Source organism: Mustelus asterias, unplaced genomic scaffold (assembly GCF_964213995.1).
Source record: "Mustelus asterias unplaced genomic scaffold, sMusAst1.hap1.1 HAP1_SCAFFOLD_42, whole genome shotgun sequence".
NCBI classification, from domain to species: Eukaryota; Metazoa; Chordata; class Chondrichthyes; order Carcharhiniformes; family Triakidae; genus Mustelus; species Mustelus asterias.
Window position 1 is genome coordinate 1,791,230 of NW_027590119.1, and position 20,883 is coordinate 1,812,112.

At 45.1% G+C, this 20,883-nt stretch overlaps 1 protein-coding gene across 1 annotated transcript in view; it reads right to left on the reverse strand.

Annotated features, from left to right (window-relative positions):
• LOC144482725 (uncharacterized) overlaps positions 1-20,883 on the reverse strand; it is a 65,546-nt gene that overhangs the window by 23,142 nt on the left and 21,521 nt on the right. The window contains 4 exon segments of the mRNA XM_078201565.1: positions 11,415-11,526; positions 11,614-12,343; positions 12,425-12,800; positions 14,289-14,456. Of these exon segments, the coding sequence (XP_078057691.1) occupies positions 11,415-11,526; positions 11,614-12,343; positions 12,425-12,800; positions 14,289-14,456 (1,386 nt within the window).

Genomic DNA, 20,883 nt, shown 5'->3' on the forward strand with positions numbered 1-20,883 from the left:
ATTCACTCTACCATTCACCATACAAGATCCTGAGGGGACTTGACAGGGTGGATGTGGAAAGGACATTTCCTCTTGTGGGAGAATTTTAAACTCGGCACCACAAACTAAGGGGTCACCCGTCTAAATTAGAGATGAGGATTTTTTTTCTCAAAGGATTGTGAGACTTTGGAATATTCTTCCTGCAAAGGTGGTTGAGGCAGAGTCCTGAATATCTTACAGCAGAGGTGGATAGGTTCTTGATAAGCAAGGAGGTGGAAGGTTATCGGGAGTAGGCAGGAACGTGAAGTTGAGATTAAAATGAGATCAGCCACAATCTTACTGAATGGGAGAGCGGGGCCGAGTGGCCGACTGCTGCTCCTAATTTGTATGTAAACAGTTGTTTCTGTCGTGTTATCACGTTCGCTTCACACGCGAAATGTGCCCGGTTCGAAATCGGGCCGAAACACTGTTGGATCTTTCTCATTAAACATGAGCAAAGTCTACATGATTGCTCAACATTTTGCGAATCTCAATGTTACATCAACTCAAATGCTTCTTTACAGTAAATGGCAGAACCCTTAAGGGTATTGATAGGCAGAGGGATCTGGGTGTACAGGCACACAGGTTACTGAAAGTGGCAACGCAGGTGGAGAAGGTAGTCAAGAAGGCAAATAGCGTGCTTGTCTTCATCGGCTGGGGCATTGAGATTAAAAATTGGCAAGTAATATTGCAGCTATATAGAACCTTGGTTAGGCCACACTTGGAATATAGTGTTAAATTCTGGTCGCCACACTACCAGAAGGATGTGGAGGCTTTGGAGAAGGTACAGAAAAGATTTATCAGGATGTTGCCTGGTATGGAGGGCATTAGCTATGAGGAGGGGTTGAAGAAACTTGGTTTATTCTCACTGGAACGACGGAGGTTGAGGGATGACCCGATACAAGTCTACAAGATTATGAGGGGCATGGATAGAGTGGATAATCAGAAGCTTTTTCCCAGGGTGGAAGAGTCAATTATTAGGGGTCACAGGTTTAGGTGCGAGGGGCAAGTTTTAAAGGAAATGTACGAGGCAAGTTTTTTTACACAGAGGGTGGTGGGTGCTTGGAACTCACTGCCGGGTGAGGTAGTGGAAGCAGATCTGATAGTGACTTTTAAGGGGTGTCTTGACAAATACATGAATAGGATGGGAATAGCGGGATATGGTCCCTGGAAGGGTAGGGGGTTTTAGTTCAGTCAGGCAGCAAGGTGATGCAGGCTTGGAGGGCCAAAGGGCCTGTTCCTGCACTATAATTTTCTTTGTTCTTTGTTTTGTTCTTTAGTACAGGAGATGTGAGGAAGAGTGTTTTTAGACAGTGAGTGCGAATGACCCAAAACTTGCTGCCCATGATTGGGGTGGAAATGGACATGATGAATAATTTCAAAAGGAAATTGGATAGACATTGGAGGAAAAGAAATCTGCAAAGATATGAGGATAGAGCAGGGGAATGGGACTGGATTGCTCTAGGCAGATGACATGGACTCAATGGGCCAAATGGCCTCCTCTGTGCTATAATGACTTCCTGTAATCTCACCTTGTGATTTAACCTGGGGAGTTCAAATATCACTCAGGCAAATCTGTGCTACACTCCCTCCAAAGCCATTCTGTCCTTCCTAAGGTATGTTGCTCAGAACCAAGCACAGTTCTCCAGGATTTGTGAATCTCAGGGCTTTTCCAGTCACACTGAGACCTGAAATCTTCTCTCTCAGACAGAATCGACAAACCTGTTACCTTCCACATTCAGAAGCTGCTGATATCCAGGTCCTGATTTTTTCGAGTGACTCCGTCAGATCACGATGTGATGTTTGATTTGTGTTTCGCGTCTGTCAAGTCTCCACTTCCAGCACCCTGTAAATTTACAGAAACCATCACTGTCTGTCCAGGATAGAAATTCACAACATTCTCTACTCCATAATCGCCAACTGTGATTAAATGTATTCCTGGAGGTTTTATCACATCTTTTATGTTGCCCCCATCCTCCAACCTCATTCCACACTGCCTTCCTAGGCCAATTGGAAAGCAAAAAGACTCATCACGTTACAGGACGATTGATGGTCAACCAAACAACTTTTATCTTTTGTCAATATTTTAATACCCAGTGAAGAGAAATATTCAAACGAAATTACAAAAAAGTATATTTTTTAATGTCCAGACAATTTTCCAGAGATGCAGGTTTGAATCCCACAGTTCAAAGATGTGTAGATTAGGTGGATTAGCTATGCTAAATGTACAGGGTTACAGGGATAGGGCTGGATGGTGGGCCAAATGGCTTCCTTCTGCACTGTGGGGATTCTATGATCCTATGGTACGGTGAATTTTGAATATAATTAAAATCTGGAACTAAAAGCCTACTGATAACCATGAAACCATTGTTCGTTGTTGTAAAAACCCATCTAGTTCACTAATGTCTTTGAGGGAAGGTAATCTGCTCTCCTTACCTGGTCTGGCTTATATGTGACTCCAGATCCACAGCAATGTGGTTGACTCTTAAAACGTCCTCTGAAACTTAGTTCAAGGACAAATAGGAATGGGTGATGAATGCTGGCCCAGCCAGGGACACCCACAGTGTGAATGAATTAGGAAAAATATCTGCCATCCTTACCCGGTCTGGTCTAACTATATATCAAGAGCAATGTGGTTGACTCTTAAAATGCCCTGAGATGGCCAAGCAAACCACTCAGTTCAAGGACAATTAGGGATAGACAATAAATGTTGGCCTAGTCAGCAATTTCCACATTCCCTGGACAAATAAAAAATTCCTGGAGACTTCAGTCCAATCCGGGAGAGTTGGTAACTGGTCCAGGCTCATAGCGCATGCGCCCTGCTGCACATTGTTCCTGTAAAGATGGCGGCCGCTAACCCGGGCCTGGAGTCGCTCAGCTCCGACTCTATTCGGTACCGATTGAAGCGATACCGGGAACATGTTATCTGAATTAAGGCATCCACTAGGTATTTATGAAGCCTCCCAGCCCACTCCGCTGCTTCTGTCCCTCCCCGGTCACCCAGCGGCTCCATTACTGAACCTCACTCCATTGTTTCTTTCCGGCTCCTCGCAGCTCCAGTCACAGTCCGGACTGCGCATGCTCCGGTCAGAGCCAGGTCCTGCGCTTGCGCAATAATTGCAGTAATGTGGATAGGGCACAGTCTCACCCGCAGAGAATGTTGGGTAATCACCTCACCATTCAAACCCATATTGTTCAATAGAAAATACGATTTGCGATCTGATTATGATTGGTACCATTGGGCCAAGGTTCAAATGTGTTACTTCAATTCATTTGGCAACTAAGCAGCATAGGCCTTCCAGCACATTTCTGTCCTGGGTGTGATTGACAACATAACAATCACCTGCATTTAGATGTGAACTCGCTGGGGTGAACAAGTGATTTGTGCCCTCTTGGACAGAACAGTTAAACTATCCCTCGCCAATAAGAGGGGTAGTTAAAATGCTTTGAGCTTTTAAAGTTATAGATTGTTAACCACTGAGGAAATCCCTTTGCGAACGTTAAGTGTTTGAGTGGTCTTCCTCTGGTGTAATTGTGCTGTTCTATCGGTAAATGGGATGACTGAGTCAATTTTCACATTCAGCTGGGAAATAATTTGTTGATGGTGGGATTTAATCCAAAGGTTTACAGCTTGGACGGGAATCTCAAAAATTGGGCAAAAAATGCTGGTCTTGCCAGCAATGCCCACACCCCACGAATTATTATTATTTTTAAACAGTTCCTTTTGAAGTGCTCTCCATCTCCCTGTCTCCTTCTTCCTCAAAGCATCAAACTTAAGGGAAAAGCATATAGCTACACAGAGGTGAGTGACAGGTCAGATGATTGGCTGGAATATAAAGAACAGTAGAGAATTACTAAAAGGTTAATTGGAAGAAAAATATTAGAGTATGAGAGGAAGTTAGCTGTTAAAGTAAAAATGAATAGCAAGAGTTTCTAGAGGTATTCGAAAAGGAAAAGAGGAATAAGGTGAGTGTTGGCTCTCTGGAGAATGAGAATGGGGAGTAATAATAGATAATAAATGGCCAATGAAATAAACAAATCTTTCATAGAAATCATAGAAACCCTACAGTACAGAAAGAGGCCATTCGGCCCATCGAGTCTGCACCGACCACAATCCCACCCAGGCCCTACCCCCATATCCCTGTTTCTGTCTTCACTATAGAAAATACAAAACCAGCCAGTCCTCGCTGTAAATCAGGAGGTGGAAGGGGGAGAGGAACTAGGAGAAATTACAATGACGTGGGAAGCTGTACTGAGCAAACTGATGGAGCTGCGGCTGACAAGTCTCTGGGTCACGATGGAATTCATCCTAGCATCTTAAGAAGGTGGTTAATGAGATAGTGACAGTAGATTTGTTGGTGTTAATTTTCCAAAGTTCCCTAGATTCTGGAGAGGTTCCATCAGACTGGAAAGTAGCAAATATAAGCCCTCCAATTCAAGAACGGATGGTGGCATAAGACAGGAAATCTAGGCCAGTTCGTTAGACATTTGTTGTGGGGAAGATGTTAGAATCAATCATTAAGAACCTAAGAACATAAGAAATAGGAGCAGGAGTAGGCCATCTAGCCCCTCGAGCCTGCCCCGCCATTCAATAAGATCATGGCTGATCTGAAGTGGATCAGTTCCACTTACCCCCCTGATCCCTATAACCCCTAATTCCCTTACCGATCAGGAATTCACACAGGTGAGAGGCCATTTCAATGTTCTGACTGTAAGAAGAGCTTTAAAACCAGGACAAATTTGAGAAAACACCAGCGAGTCCATTCTGGGGAGAAGCCGTTCACCTGCCCTGTGTGTGGCAAAGGATTCAATCGTCCATCCAGCCGTCTGTCACACCAGAGAGTTCACATGTGATTACCGAGGTTGGATTCTGCTGTTATTGCACCCAGGACTGAACCATGTTCATTCTGACAGTTCAGGTTTATTTCAGTTGATATTAAACTCCAGTCCAGTTAAAGAGATGAATAGAATGAATATGATTGCGTTAAATACAGTGTATGTGTCCTTGATTTTTCCATGATAAGAGGAGACTGACTGATGTCCTGTTATCGACTGTCCCATTGTTGGGTATTTTCTCCTTTGTTAATGGAAAACTTGTATTAATATAGCGCCTTTTGCAACTTCAGGGTGTCCCGAAGTGCTTTACAGCCAATGAAGTTCTTTTGAAGTGGAGTGCCTGCTGTAATGTCGGAAATGTAGCAGCCAGATTGTATACAACAGGCTCCAACAAACACAACTAAGATGCTGGAAACACTCAGCAGGTCAGGCAAACATCTGTGGGGAGAGAGAGAGAGAAATTTCAAAACAGAACTATGATTCTGACCAGATAGTCTGAGTGCTGATCACTGAGGGCTACGTATTGAGCAGTTCACCCGAAAGAACTTCCCTCTTCAAAATATCATAATGGGAACTTTTACCTCCTGCAGGAGCAGATGGGTTATAATTGAAGGTTTCCTCTGAAGGACAGCAGAGTATTCCCTCAGGAATGCACCAAAATACCAGCTGCATTTTATGATCAGGTTTTTGGAGGTGAAGTTGAATCCACATCCTCCTGACTCAGAATGGGAATGTAACACTAACACCTCATCATTAACTTCTGGATTATTTCAGCTCTCACATCTTTGGTTGGTCTCCTGAACACATTAACCCACTGGGCTCTTTGACAAAGCTAAGTGGATTCTTTGAGTTTTTATTAAGCAAATGGTGATGGTTTCCACGGTCACTTTGGTGGTGATATCACAGCAAGAGACCGAGAATTGTTTTAATGAATTCAAGAACTGACATCAAACGTCACAACATGGTGACAATTTGAATTAAAGGCTTTGCTTTTCAAAGACTGAGTCTTAACCATTCAGGCCACTTGTTGTCTTTCAAGGTAAAGTGCTTGAGATCAGGAGACATGGAAGTTACCTCCAAAATGATTGCAAACACTTCTCACTCTGATACAAAAGCACAATTTTAAAACCAACAAATCTGGGCATAATTGTGATTGAAATTGATGAAATAAAGTGAAGGGGAGGAGATAGTATCGTGGTATTATAGCTAGACTATTAATCCAGACACTCAGCTAATGCTCTGGGGACCCGGGTTCGAATCCCGCCACTGCAGGTGGTGGAATTTGAATTCAATATAAAAAAATCAGGAATTAAGAGTCTGCTGATGATTGTGAAACCATTGTCGATTGTCAGAAAAACCCATGTGGTTCACTAATGTCCTTTAGGGAAGGAAATCTGCCATCATTACCTGGTCTGGCCTACATGTGACTCCAGAGCCACAGCAACTGCTCTCGGGCAACTAGGGATGGACAATAAATGCTGGCCATCCAGCGACACCCGTGTCCCACCAATAAATAAAAACAAGTTGCTATTTCACACATCCAAAGGGAGATTTCACTGAAGTTTGGGGGATTGTCAAATTTTCAAAACACAAACTGGCAACAAACAAGCTTGGATATTGGAAAAAAAGGTTTCCATTGGGGAAATAAATTGCAGATTAAGGAAACCTGTCATAACACTGGGAGTCCAAAGATGTGCGGGTTAGGTTGATTGGCCATGCTAAAATTGCCCCTTCGTGTCCTGGAATGCGTAGATTAGAGGGATTAGCGGGTAAAATATGTAGGGATATGGGAGCAGGGCCTGGGTGGGATTGTGGTCGGTGCAGACTCGATGGGCCGAATGGCCTCTTTCTGTGCTGTAGGGTTTCTATGATTCTATGAGTTGAATTTGAGCTAATATTGAAATTTACAAAAAAAGTGGGTGACTTTTATATAAAACTATCTAAAATAACAAACAAATTGTGTTGCCACCTGGAATCAAATTGGCATGTTTGATTCCTGTTTTAAAGATATTACGAGAGTTGGACAGAAAAGTTTCTCCAGGCCACATGAATGAGATGGGATGGTAACTAATGGGATGTTCAAATGAGAGCAAGTGATTGAGGGTGAGAAATAGAGTGACGGGAAAATAACACACCACTGATTGGGAATTGAAATAACCCAATGTGGGTGCTGTTCAATGGAATATGGCAATGAGGTATTGATGTATATTTTAGTAAAGGGAAAGTCTAGATGCGACTAATAAAATGATGGCTCTCTTGGGGATGTTTATATCCTTGTGCATGAACTTTCACAGAGAATTGCATTTGATAAACTGGCCACTGCCAAAGATGTTGAAGAATGCATGGGAAGACAAGCAAAGATCCTTACAGACATCTAGTGTGACTAGGTAGTAAGTTTCAGAAGAAATTATTCATATTCAGACCAGTTACATTTTATGTTTACTTAAGTAAACTTTACTTTTGGGGTGGTACGGTGGCACAGTGGTTATCATTGCTGCCTCATAGCGCCAGGGATCCATGTTCGATTCTGGCCTTGGGTGACTGTGTAGAGTTTGCACATTCTCCCCGTGTCTGTGTGGGTTTGCGGTTTCCTCCCACAATCCAAAGATGTGCGGGTTAGGTTGATTGGCTATGCTAAATTGCCCCTTAGTGTCAGGGGGATTAGCAGAGTAAATATGTGGAGTTACAGGGATAGGGCTCAGGTGTGATTGTTGTCAGCGCAGGCTCGATGGGCCAGATGGCCTCCTTCTGCCCTGTAGGAATTCAGTGATCCTGAAAAAGACATTTAGTGTCCAGTGATTAACCATTTGTATTAATCAGTGAACTGTATTAATTAGTCACCAGTCAGAAACAAATTATCAAAAAAAAGTGAGCCTCAATTAATTATCATTGAAAACTTAATGATCTATTAATAGTTTTTCAGTTAAATGTTAGTTTCAAAATGGCTTCATTGATCTTGTTAGCTTACTTCATAGAATAGAATCATAGAAGCCCTACATGCAGGAGGCCATTCAGCCCATCGAGGTTGCACTGACAACAATCCCACCTGTGCCCTATCCCCATAGCCCTATCCCTGTAACCACAATATTAATAGTTATATTAAAAGCCTGGTATATTCTTATAATTCTGTAAGCCAGTTTTAAATTGCATACCACAATTTCTGTAAGAAGGAATGTGTGATCTGATGAGATGATTAACAACGAGTCCTTTGCGGCCTGGGTTAAACTGATTTGGAGCCGAAAGGTTACACAATGAATAGAAGGCTTGCCCAGGATCAGATAGGAGGGATGCACTGAACAGTCCCATTCTATCTCTATCTGAGACAGTTAACCAAATCATTCAAAATCACTTGAATCGATTCAATAATGAAATCAACCAACCATTGCATTCTACCCAGTTTATTCGAGTTGAGGTAAGAGCCATTGAAGGATTTAAATCTTGAGGATTCGAATTTTTAAATCCCTCGAGTTGCTGGCCAAGGACTGGAAGCCCCAAAGCACGATTCTCATCAGAATTGTTGTCAATCAAGGGGTACACAAGGAATTATGCTTTTACAGTCTGATCAACCAAGAGAAATGGTAAAAGTCTGTTCTGTATTGATAAATGTATCTTTTTCCTTCTGTATTGATAAGTATTTGCCTTTTAAATAAATTTATTTCAATTTACCATCTGAGATTCTTGTCTTACCCAGTGGTTAAGTCTTGTTCAAACTAAAACAATTGAATGAACAATTGACAAGCTCTGATGGATTGGGTTGATTGTCACTCGCCTTAAATAAATTATAAGCTGGACACCATCCAGGACAAAGCAGCCCCGCTGGCATCCCATCCACAAACATTCACCCCCTTCACCATCGATGAACAGTGGTAGCAGTGTGTACCATCCGTAAGATGCACTGCAGTAACTCATCAAGGTTCCTTAGGCAGCACCTTCCAACCCACTACCATTTAGAAGGACAAGAGCAGCAGAAACATGAGAACACCACCACCTAGAAGTTCCCCTCCAAGTCACTCACCATCCTGACTTGGAAATATATCACTATTCCTTCACTGTCGCTGGGTCAAAATCCTGCAATTCCCTCCCTAACAGCACTGTGGGGGTACCTACACCTCAGGGACTGCAGCAATTCAACAAGGTAGCTCACTATTACCTTCTAAACGGCATCTAAGGATGGACAATAAATGCTGGCCGAGCCACATCACATGAATAAAAAAAAAAGAAATTGTTAACGTGAAAAGTAATTTTTTTTAAAAATCATCAATGTGTTGACACTTACTCCACAGAGAAACTGACTTTAAAACACCCAGGACGGAACTAAAATCATTGGTTCTGGTCAACAGGAGTAAAATTGAAATAAAGGAATTGAGTTTGGACAACTGGAGACTAGGAATAAATAATCCTGAATGAGAATTATCCTCAAGATAGATACAGGTGAAGGGAGAGCTGGTGAATTTTTAAAGTCCAAGCATGATCTGTCACTTTAATGGTATGTATTTATTTGCTAATAATTTAGAATTAACGGCACTCCTGAGGATAAGGAAAATCAGAGAGTGTTGTGCGGAGTGCCAATCTCCACACAAAATGACCATCTTTGAAAAAGTTAAAAACAGGCTCCTGAGAGGGAAAAAAATACTCTGGAATTTTTTTTTAAGTGATCCACACTGCGTGGCCTCTGTCAGGCAGGAGACAACCTGGGAAGAATTTCCTAACACTTCAATTCAGAAGGAGCTGGCTCTGCCAACCATCAACAACAGAAACAATCACTCATCCTGTCGGATCAGGAAACCAGAGTAGAAATGTCAGTTACCAGGGGACATAGGTTTAAGGTAAAGGGGGGAAAGTTTAAAGGAGATGTGAGAGGCAAGTGTTTCACACAGAGGATGTAAATGCCTGGAATGCGCTACCAGAGGAGGTGGTAGACGCAGAATGTTTAATAGGCATCTTGACAGATTCATGAATAGGCAGGGAATAGAAGGGTATGGACCACATAGAGGCAAAGGGTCTTTAGTTCAGGAAGGCATCATGTGTCAGCATAGGCTAAGTGGGCCAAAGGCCTGTTCCTGTGCTGTAATGTTCTTTGCTCTCCTTTCACAGCTCGTATGTTTCTGCTGATCTATTTTGTTCATACATGATATTTAAACGGCTGCCTCTTCATAAACTACTTTAAAATTATGTCAGCGTAATCTCCCTTATCCCCCACCTCACTTTGTGGATAACCTGTGACTCCCAAAACCAAACCTTAACAGTTCCAGCTCTTGATAACTTCCAGAGTGTCTCTTTGAGCCTTGGTATTCAGGGATGGTATTAGTAACAATGGCCTTGGGAGTGTTTGATGGGGTCATATATGTATAGAAGAGGATTTATTCTGTATCTAACTCCGTGCTGTATATTTCCTGGGGATATTTGGGGAAGAGAGTGTAAGGGGAGCTTTACTCTGTATCTAACCTTGTGCTGTATCTGTCCTGGGAGTGTTTGATGGGGACAGTACAACGGGAGCTTTATTCTGCAACCCCGTGCTGTACCTATCTGGGAGTGTTTCATGGGGACAGTGTAGCGGGAGCTTTACTCTGTATCTAACCCCATGCTGTACCTGTCCTGTGAGTGTTTGATGGAAACAGTGTAGAGGGAACTTTTCTCTGTATCTTACTCCATGCTGTCCTGGGAATGTTTGATGGGGACAGTGTAAAAGGAGCTTTATTCTGTATCTAACCCCATGCTGTACGTGCCCTGGCAGTTTTGATGGAGTCAGTGTAGAAAGGGATTTAATCAGTATCTAACCCCGTGCTGTATGTTTCCTGGGATTGTTTGATGGCCCCGCAAAATGACACTGCGCATGCTTCTGATCGAATCCAGTTCTGCGCATGTTCACTGCTCTCTTGTAGCATGAATAGGGCATATTCATATCCGCACGGCATGGTGGGTAACAGCAGCGCCATTGTGACTTGAAACTGGGAATAGGAATCCCAAAAGAACAGGGAGCAGTGATTATAAAAACCAGGGAATTAACAGAAAAGTCCCAGGAAGACTGAAGTCAAAGAGACAAAAGGAACTGGAAACTGAGCAATGTACTTACTGTTCCCTGAAGTTAAAGACAAAGAGAAAGGCTCCCAGTTAAAGTCAGAGCTGACAGGTGCAGACTTGGTGAAGTTGACTCGGGAGAAGCCAGATATCTGAAGCAATCCTAAGGTTGATGATATCTTAATACAGCCTGTGAAGCAGTGATCTTCCGTTAGCATGGCTGAATGATTGTGTGGAAGCTTGATTGCACGTGGCAATCCAAGGCATGTCTTTTCGAGTGTTGAGTTTGCAAACATTTGTTTGGAAGCTGCAGTTCCAATGAAACCAGTTGGCTCACAATGTGATCATCATCTGGGGGAAATTCAATGAGAAATCCACAGAAGATGTATTTGGTGGTGTCTGCCACTTGGTATGAGAGTGTGATGTATCTGACCACAGTCAGAGCTCACAGGTGCAGACTTGGTGAAGTCTATCCAAGCTTTGTAAAAAAAGGAAACAAGTAGCCAGAGTAAATCTTGGTCCCTTAGCCAGAGGAAGCTCACTTCAAAAGCAACTAACTTGTGTGAAGAAATATTAAAAACATTTGCCACATTTTGTTTCACACAAAACGGATTTAGTTTAATTTTATCCAGAACAGTAACACCTATTTCCGAGCTGCAGTTTATGAACACCAGCAGAATGGAACCCCAATGAATGTTGTTCTGGGTGTGATTAACAGCAAACTTTAACTCCTGCCTTCACTTATGAATTCGCTGATGCGTCAGCAGGTTGGATTTCCGAGTAAATCCCTTCCCACACTTGGAGCAGGTGAATGGTTTCTCCCCAGTGTGAACTCGCTGGTGTTCAATTAGTATCGACGATCGACTGAACCCAGTCCCACATTGAGAGCACATGAATGGCCTCTCGTCAGTGTGAACACGTTGGTGGGACCTCAGATCTCCAGATCGTTTGTAGCACTTCCCACAGTCTGGGCATTTGAAAGGTCTCTCCTCAGTGTGAACCCGCTGGTGAGCCATGAGTTGGGAGGACTGAGTGAATCCCTTCCCACAATTGGAGCAGGTGAACGGTCTCTCCCCAGTGTGAATTCGCTGGTGTTCAGTGAGATGGGATGATTGCCTGAATCCAATTGCACAGTGAGAGCACCTGAACGGTCTCTTGTCAGTGTGAACATGCTGATGGGATTTCAGTTCTCCAGAACTTTTATAGTAATTCCCACAGTCTGGGCACTTGAAAGGTCTCTCTCCAGAGTGAACCCGCTGGTGCACCATGAGTTGGGATGACCGACTAAATCCCTTCCCACACTCCGTGCAGGTGAATGGCCTTTTCCCAGTGTGAATTCGCTGGTGTACAGTGAGTTGAGATGATTGCCTGAACCCAGTCCCGCAGTGAGAGCACCTGAACGGTCTCTCCTCAGTGTGAACGCGTTGGTGGTACGTCAGTTCCCAGGAGCTTTTATAGCCCTTTCCACATTCTGAACAGTAAAAAGGTCGTTCCTCAGTGTGAACTTGCTGATGGCGTGTCAGTTCCCGGGAACTTTTAAAGCACTTCCCACATGCTGGACATTTAAAAGGTCTCTTGTCAGTGTGAACTCGCTGGTGTGATAGCAGGTTGCTTGTGTGAATGAATCCCTTCCCACACTGGGAGCAGGTGAATGGCCTCTCCCCGGTGTGAACTCTCTGGTGTACCAGCAGATTGGATGACTGAGTGAATCCCTTCCCACATTTGGAGCAGGTGAATGGTCTCTCTCCAGTGTGAACTTGCCGGTGTCTCAGCAGGTTGAACGACTGAGTGAATCCTTTCCCACACACAGAGCAGGTGAACGGCCTCTCCCCAGCATGAACTCGCTGGTGAATTTCCAGTTCAGATGGGGAATAGAATCCTTCCTCGCAGTCCCCACATTTCAACGGCTTCTCTTCAGTGTGACGGCACTTGTGGTTCGTGGGGTCAGATGATTCATACACAGAACACGCGTACAGATTCTCCCCACTGCAATCGATGCTTTTTTCTTCCATGTTCAAAATCCAATCATGATACAATGGTCACAATAAATTGGGCGACTCCATCAGATCCTGATGTGATGTTCGCTTTGTGTTTCCCGACTGAAAATCCTCCTCTTCTAAAACCCTGTGAAACTGATTTAAATGGAAAAAAGGCAGTGAGCGCGAACCCACAGAAACACAAAGGCAGGTTGTGAAATTGAGCTGAATGAATCTGGTCATTTGTGGGGCCGGCACTGGGAAAAAGTTACCATGGAAACTGCCGGATTGTCATTGGGCGGCACGGGGGCACAGTGATCAGCTCTGCTGCCTCACAGCGCCAGGGACCCGTGTTTGATTCCCAGCTTGGGTCACTGTCTGTGTGGAGTTTGTACGCTCTCCCTGTGTCTGCGTGGGTTTCCTCCGGGTGCTCTGGTTTCCTCCCACAGTCCGAAAGACATGCTGCTTAGTTGCATTGACCCGAACAGGTGCTGGATTGTGGCAACTAGGGGAATTTCACAGCAACTTCATTGATGTGTTAATGTAAGCCTACTTGTGACTAATAAATTTTTAACTTTAAAAAAACCCACCTGATTCACTAATGTCCTTCAGGGAAGGAAACCTGCTCCCTGGTCAGGGGCGACACAAGACTCTGGACAATCTGGGAGAAGAGATCGAGGGGGAAGAGGCAGAGAGACAGAAGTAGGAGAGGGTGAGACAGAATTGGGCAGCACAGGAAAAAAGGAATTTCAAATATTTCAAACTCCCACAACCTCCACCACCTCGATGGAGCAATGAAGCAGGCGTATGGGAACACCATCATCTCCAAGTTCCTTTTCAACTCACACACCATCCTGACGTGTCTGACATCCAGTACTGGATGAACAGAAACTTCCTCCAATTGAATATTAAGAACAAAGCCGTTGTCTTCAGTCCTCACAACAGACTCCACTCTCTCTCCCTGGCAACTGTCTGAGGCTGAACCAGACTTCTCACAACCTCAGTGTCCTGTCTCACCCCAAACTGAGCTTCCAGCCACATATCCTCACCATCACCCAGAATGTCTATTTCCACCTCAGTAACATCGCCCGAGTCTCAAATCATCTTGTTCAGAAACTCTCATCCATTCCTTTGTTACCTCTGGACTTAACTATCCCAGAGCACTCTTTGCTGGCCTCCCACATTCAGCCTCCCTGCAATCCTGAGGTCATCCAAAACTCTGCTGTCTGTGTAATTATTCAAGACTTGTTCACCCATCACCCCTGTGCTCACTGACCTATAAAGGTTCCTGTTTAAGAACCACTAACATTTTAAAACTCCCGTTCTTGTTTCCAAATTTCTCCATGACTGCGACCACTCCTCTCTCTGTAATATCCTTCAGTCACACAATTCTCCATCATCGATGCTCTCCCCTAATTCCAGCCTCTCTTCAGTGTGAACATATTGATGGGATGTCAGTTCCTGGGAACTTTTATAGCACTTCCCACAGTCTGGGCATTTAAAAGGTCTCTCGTCAGTGTGAACTCGCTGTTGTGTCATGGGTAATGATGACTGAGTGAATTGTTTCCCACATACAGAGCAGGTGAATGGCCTCTCCCCCAGGTGAAGCTGCTGGTGTTTCAACAGGTTGTTTGACTTATTGAATCACAACCCACACTCAGAGCCAGTTCACAGCCTCTCCCTTGTGTGACTGCGTTGCTGAGTTTCCAGTTTAGACGGTAACTGAAGGCCTTCTCACAGTCCTCATGTTTCCACAGTTTTCCCCGGTGTGATAGTGTCTCGACAGGTTAGATGATTGGTTGAAGCCTCATCCACACATAGAACATATGTACGGTTTTTCCCCACTGTGAACAGTGCTTTTTCCTTCAATGTTCAAAATCCCATAATTTGGACAACTCCATCTGATGTGAATGTTTGGTTTGAGTTTCCTGACTACATATCCTCCTCTTTCAATACCTCATGAAATTAATTTAAAACAGAGAAAAGGGAGTGAGAGAGTGCCCACAAAAACACAAAGGCAGGTTATGAAATTGAGCTGAATGAATCTGGTAATCTGTGGGGTCGACACGAGGAAAAAGTGACCATGGAAGCTCCTGGATTGTCACAAAAACCCAACTGGTTCACTAATGTCCTTTAGGGAAGGGAACTTACCACCCAGTCTGGGCCTACACAAGACTCTGGCCTCTATAGGAGGGGAGAGAGGTGAAAGAGGCAGGAACAAAGGAGGTGATTTTCTACTTTGAATTCTAAAACTTTGACAAAATTCTCCAAACCTTCAACTTCCACACCAAGGAGGACCAGGTGTATGCGAACAGCATAATCTCCAAATTCCCCTCCAACTCGCACACTGTCCTGCCCTGTCCGATATCCAGTACTGAATGAACAGCAATGTGCTCCATTTAACTACTGGGAAGAAGAAAACCATTGTTTCTCTTCAGTCCCCGCTACAAACTCCACTCCCAAACTACTGACTCCATCCTTTTCCCTGACAACTGTCTGAGACTGAACCGGACTGTTCCCAGCCTCAATAACAGCTTTCACTCTAAACTGAGCTCCTGACCTCATATCTGAATAATCACCAAGACTGCCAATTTCCATCTCAGTACAAAGATCAAAGAACAAAGAACATTACAACACAGGGACAGGCCCTTCGGCCCTCCAAGCCTGCACCAACCATGCTGCCCGACTGAACTAAAACCCCCTACCCTTCTGGGGACCATATCCCTCTATTCCCATCCTATTCATGTACTTGTCAAGATGCCCCTTAAAAGTCACTACCGCTTCCACTACCTCCCCTGGCAACGAGTTCCAGGCACCCACTACTCTCTGTGTAAAAAGTCTGCCTCGTACATCTCCCTTAAACCTCGCCCCTCGCACCTTAAACCTATGCCCCCCAGTAATTGACTCTTCCATCCTGGGAAAAAGCTTCTGACTATCCACTCTGTCCATGCTTCTCATAATCTTGTGGACTTCTATCAGGTCTCCCCTCAACCTCCTTCGCTCCAGTGAGAACAAACCAAGTTTCTCCAACCTCTCCTCATAGCTAATGCCCTCCATACCAGGCAACATCCTGGTAAATCTTTTCTGTACCCTCTCCAAAGCCTCCACATCCTTCTGGTAATGTGGCGATCAGAATTGAACACTATATTCCAAGTGCGGCCTAACTAAGGTTCTATAAAGCATCAACATGAGTTGCCAATTTTTAAACTCAATGCCCCGGCCGATGAAGGCAAGCATGTCATATGCCTTCTTGACTAGTTTCTCCACCTCCATTGCCACTTTCAGTGACCTGTGTACCTGACCTGAGTAACATCACCTGACTCTGTCCTTAGACATGATGTGTAGTTGCCGGCGTTGGACTGGGGTGAACACAGTAAGAAGTCTCACAACACCAGGTTAAAGTCCAACAGGTTTATTTGGTAGCAAATACCTTTAGCTTTCGGAGCGCTGCTCCTTCGTCAGATGGAGTGGAAATGTGCTCTCAAACAGGGCACAGAGACACAAAAAACAAGTTACAGAATACTGATTAGAATGCGAATCCCTACAACCAGCCAGATCTTAAAGATACAGACAATGTGGGTGGAGGGAGCATTAAGCACAGGTTAAAGAGATGTGTATTGTCTCCAGACAGGACAGCCTGCAAGTCCAGGAGGCAAGCTGTGGGGGTTACTGATAATGTGACATAAATCCAACGTCCCGGTTTAGGCCGTCCTCATGTGTGCGGAACTTGGCTATCAGTTTCTGCTCAGCGATTCTGCGCTGTCATGGATTCATGAGGGGAAAGTCGTGCTTGACGAACATGTTGGATTTTTATGAAGATGTGACTAGGGCGGTTGATGGAGGAGAACCGGTGGATGCGGTGTTTTTGGATTTCCAAAAGGCGTTTGATAAGGTGCCCCATAAAAGGCTGCTGAAGAAGATTAGGGCACACGGAGTTGGGGGTAATGTGTTAAAGTGGATTGGGGACTGGCTATCCGACAGGAAGCAAAGAGTCGGAATAAATGGGTGTTTTTCCGGTTGGAGGAAGGTAACTAGTGGCGTGCCGCAGGGATCGGTACTCGGGCCGCAACTGTTTACCATTTATATAGATGATCTGGAGGAGGGGACGGAGTGTAGGGTAACGAAGTTTGCAGACGACACAAAGATAAGTGGAAAAGTGAATCGTGTGGAGGACGGAGAAGATCTGCAGAGAGATTTGGACAGGCTGAGTGAGTGGGCGAGGATATGGCAAATGGAGTATAACGTTGAGAAATGCGAGGTTATACACTTTGGAGGAAATAATAACAAATGGGATTACTATCTCAATGGAAACAAATTAAAACATGCTACCGTGCAAAGGGACCTGGGGGTCCTTGTGCATGAGACGCAAAAGCCCAGTCTGCAGGTACAACAGGTGATCAAGAAGGCAAATGGGATGTTGGCCTATATTGCGAAGGGGATAGAATATAAAAGCAGGGATGTCTTGATGCACCTGTACAGGGCATTGGTGAGGCCGCAGCTGGAATACTGTGTGCAGTATTGGTCCCCTTATATGAGGAAGGATATATTGGCATTGGAGGGAGTGCAGAGAAGGTTCACCAGGTTGATACCGGAGATGAGGGGTTTGGATTATGAGGAGAGGCTGAGGAGATTGGGTTTGTACTCGTTGGAGTTTAGAAGGATGAGGGGGGATCTTATGGAGACTTATAAGATAATGCGGGGGCTGGATAGGGTGGAGGCGGAGAGATTCTTTCCACTTAGTAAGGAAGTTAAAACTAGAGGACACAGCCTCAAAATAAAGGGGGGTCGGTTTAAGACAGAGTTGAGGAGGAACTTCTTCTCCCAGAGGGTGGTGAATCTCTGGAATTCTCTGTCCACTGAGGTGGTGGAGGCTACCTCGCTGAATATGTTTAAAGCGCGGATGGATGGATTCCTGATCGGTAAGGGAATTAAGGGTTATGGGGATCAGGCGGGTAAGTGGTACTGATCCACGTCAGATCAGCCATGATCTTATTGAATGGCGGGGCAGGCTCGAGGGGCTAGATGGCCTACTCCTGCTCCTATTTCTTATGTTCTTATGTCGTGTGTCGTGAAGGCCGCCTTGGAGAACGCTTACCTGAAGATCCAAGGCTGAATGCCCACGACTGCTGAAGTGCTCCCCCACAGGAAGAGAACAGTCTTGCCTGGTGATTGTCGAGCGGTGTTCATTCATCCGTTGTCGTAGCATCTGCATGGTTTCCCCAATGTACCATGCTTCGGGACATCCTTTCCTGCAGCGTATCAGGTAGACAACGTTGGCCGAGTTGCAAGAGTAGGTACCGTGTACCTAGTAGGCGGTGTTCTCACGTGAGATGATGGCATCCGCGTCGATGATCCGGCACGTCTTGCAGAGGTTGCTGTGGCAGGGTTGTGTGGTGTCGTGGTCACTGTTCTCCTGAAGGCTGGGTAGTTTGCTGCGGACAATGGTCTGTTTGAGGTTGCGCAGTTGTTTGAAGACAAGAAGTGGGTGTGTGGGGATGGCCTTGGCGAGATGTTCGTCTTCATCAATGACACCGCTCGACAATCACCAGGCAAGACTGTTCTCTTCCTGTGGGGGAGCATTTCAGCAGTCACGGGCATTCAGCCTCTGATCTTCAGGTAAGCGTTCTCCAAGACGGCCTTCACGACACACCACAACGCAGAGTCGCTGAGCAGAAACTGATAGCCAAGTTCCGCACACATGAGGATGGCCTAAACCGGGATGTTGGATTTACGTCACATTATCAGTAACCCCCACAGCTTGCCTCCTGGACTTGCAGGCCGTTCTGTCTGGAGACAATACACATCTCTTTAACCTGTGCTTAATGCTCCCTCCACCCACATTGTCTGTATCTTTAAGATCTGGCTGGCTGTCGGGATTCGCATTCTAATCAGTATTCTGTAACTTGATTTGTGTGTTTCTGTGCCCTGTTTGAGAGCACATTTCCACTCCATCTGACGAAGGAGAAGCGCTCCGAAAGCTAATGGTATTTGCTACCAAATAAACCTATTGGACTTTAACCTGGTGTTGTTAAAACTCTTACTCTGTCCTTAGAAACATAGAAATCCTACAGTGCAGAAAGAGGCCATTCGGCTCATCGAGTCTGCACCGACCACAATCCCACCCAGGCCCTATCACCATATCCCTACATATTTTACCCGCTAATCCCTCTAACCTACGCTTGATTCTGTTCGTCTGCAGCTGGAACTCTCGTCCATTCCTTCAATAACTCCAGACTTAACTATCCGAATGCATTCCCGGCCTCCTACATTCAATCTCCCTGAAGTCTTGAAGTCATCCAAATCTCTGCTGGCCATGTGCTTACTCACATCAAGTCTTGTTCATCATCACCCCCGAGCTCACTGACCTGCAAAGGCATTTAGTGTGAAAAACACTTCTTTGAAATGCCCTGGGAAAGTCTATGACATGGAAGACACATAAATACAGATTGTTATTATTGACATGTATCATTGTTCCTTCATCATCACTGGGTGAATAACCTGTAACTCTTACCTAATGCATTGTGGGAGCACCTTCACCACATGGACTGCAACGGTTCAAGAAGGTCAAACATCATCTTGCCCACAGGTACCCGAGGATGGGGAATGTTTGCTGCTGGTCTTGTTAGTGAAAGGACACAGTCTATTTATTTATTAGCATCATAAGTAGGCTTACATTCACATTGCAATGAAGTTACTGTGAAAACCCCATAGTCGCCACACTCCGGCGCCTGTTCGGGTTCACTGAGGGAGAATTCAGCATGGCCAATGTACCTAACCAGCACGTCTTTCGGACTGTGGGAGGAAACCAGAGCACCCAGAGGGAACTCACGCAGATACGAAGAGAACGTGCAAACTCCACACAGACTCCACAAGGCTGGGAATCGAATCCAGTGTCCCTGGCGCTGTGAGGCAGCAGTGCTAACCACCGTGCCACCTTAATGTTCACATCAAAGCAAAAACAGTGACTTAACTATTTGGGACTTTCAAAGGTGGTGATTTTAACCAACATCCCCCACGGTGGTGAATGTTGAGTATAAAAGTTGGCAAATTATGTTACAGTCATATCAAATATTGGTTAGGTCACATTTGGAATACTGTGTCCAATTCTGGTCGGCATTCTACCAGAAGGACGTGGTGGCTTTGGAGGGAGTACAGAAAATGTTTACCAGGATGTTGCATGGTATGGAGGGTATTAGCTATGAGGAAAGATTGAATAAACTGGAAAGATGGAGACCATGGGACAACCTGATAGAAGTTTATAAAATTATGAGGGGCGTAGGTAAGGTAACAGTTGGAAGCTTTCTTCCTGGACAGAAATGACAATCACAAGGGGGCACAATTCAAAGTAAGGGGGGGAAAAGTTCAGTGGAGACACGGGGGGGGACGTTTTTTTTACACAGTGGGTGGTGGGGCCTGGAATGCACTGCCAAGTGAGGTGGTCGAGGCAGATACATTAGCAACATTTAAAACTTATCTGGATAGAAACATGAACAGACGGTGTATAGAGGGATATAAGCGGTTGGTTTAGATAGGACAACGTGATGGGCGCAGGCTTGTGGGCTGAAGGGCCTGTTCTTGTGCTGTACTGTTCTTTGTTCTTTATCCCCTATCCACACCATAGGGGAACAGTGCGCAGGCGCAGTACCGAACATGGTCGGGAGCATGCGCGATGTCAGTGATGGCGAAGGGGAGAGAGGATCCTTTTGTCTGATCCGCAGCCGGTGAAGGTGTGGAAACGCGCAGGGCCGATGGAGTCGGCGGGTGAACGGGGAGGGTTTCTAAATACCTGCTGAAAGCCTCAAACCGCGAATACGGACCTGCAGGTTCCGCGTTTGCAGCTCCGGTTTGTCCTCCTGGGGCGAAGACCCCGGTTACCAGCCGCCATCTTAGTTCAGCGGAGGGCAGAGCGCATGCGCTGACGTCTTGGTGACGCCCATTGTCACACAACAGAGAGTGGACGGGATTCAGGATTTCTGTTTTTAACTGGGTCCTAGTGCCCGAGTCACATAAAAGGATCAGTCACACTGGTCAGAAC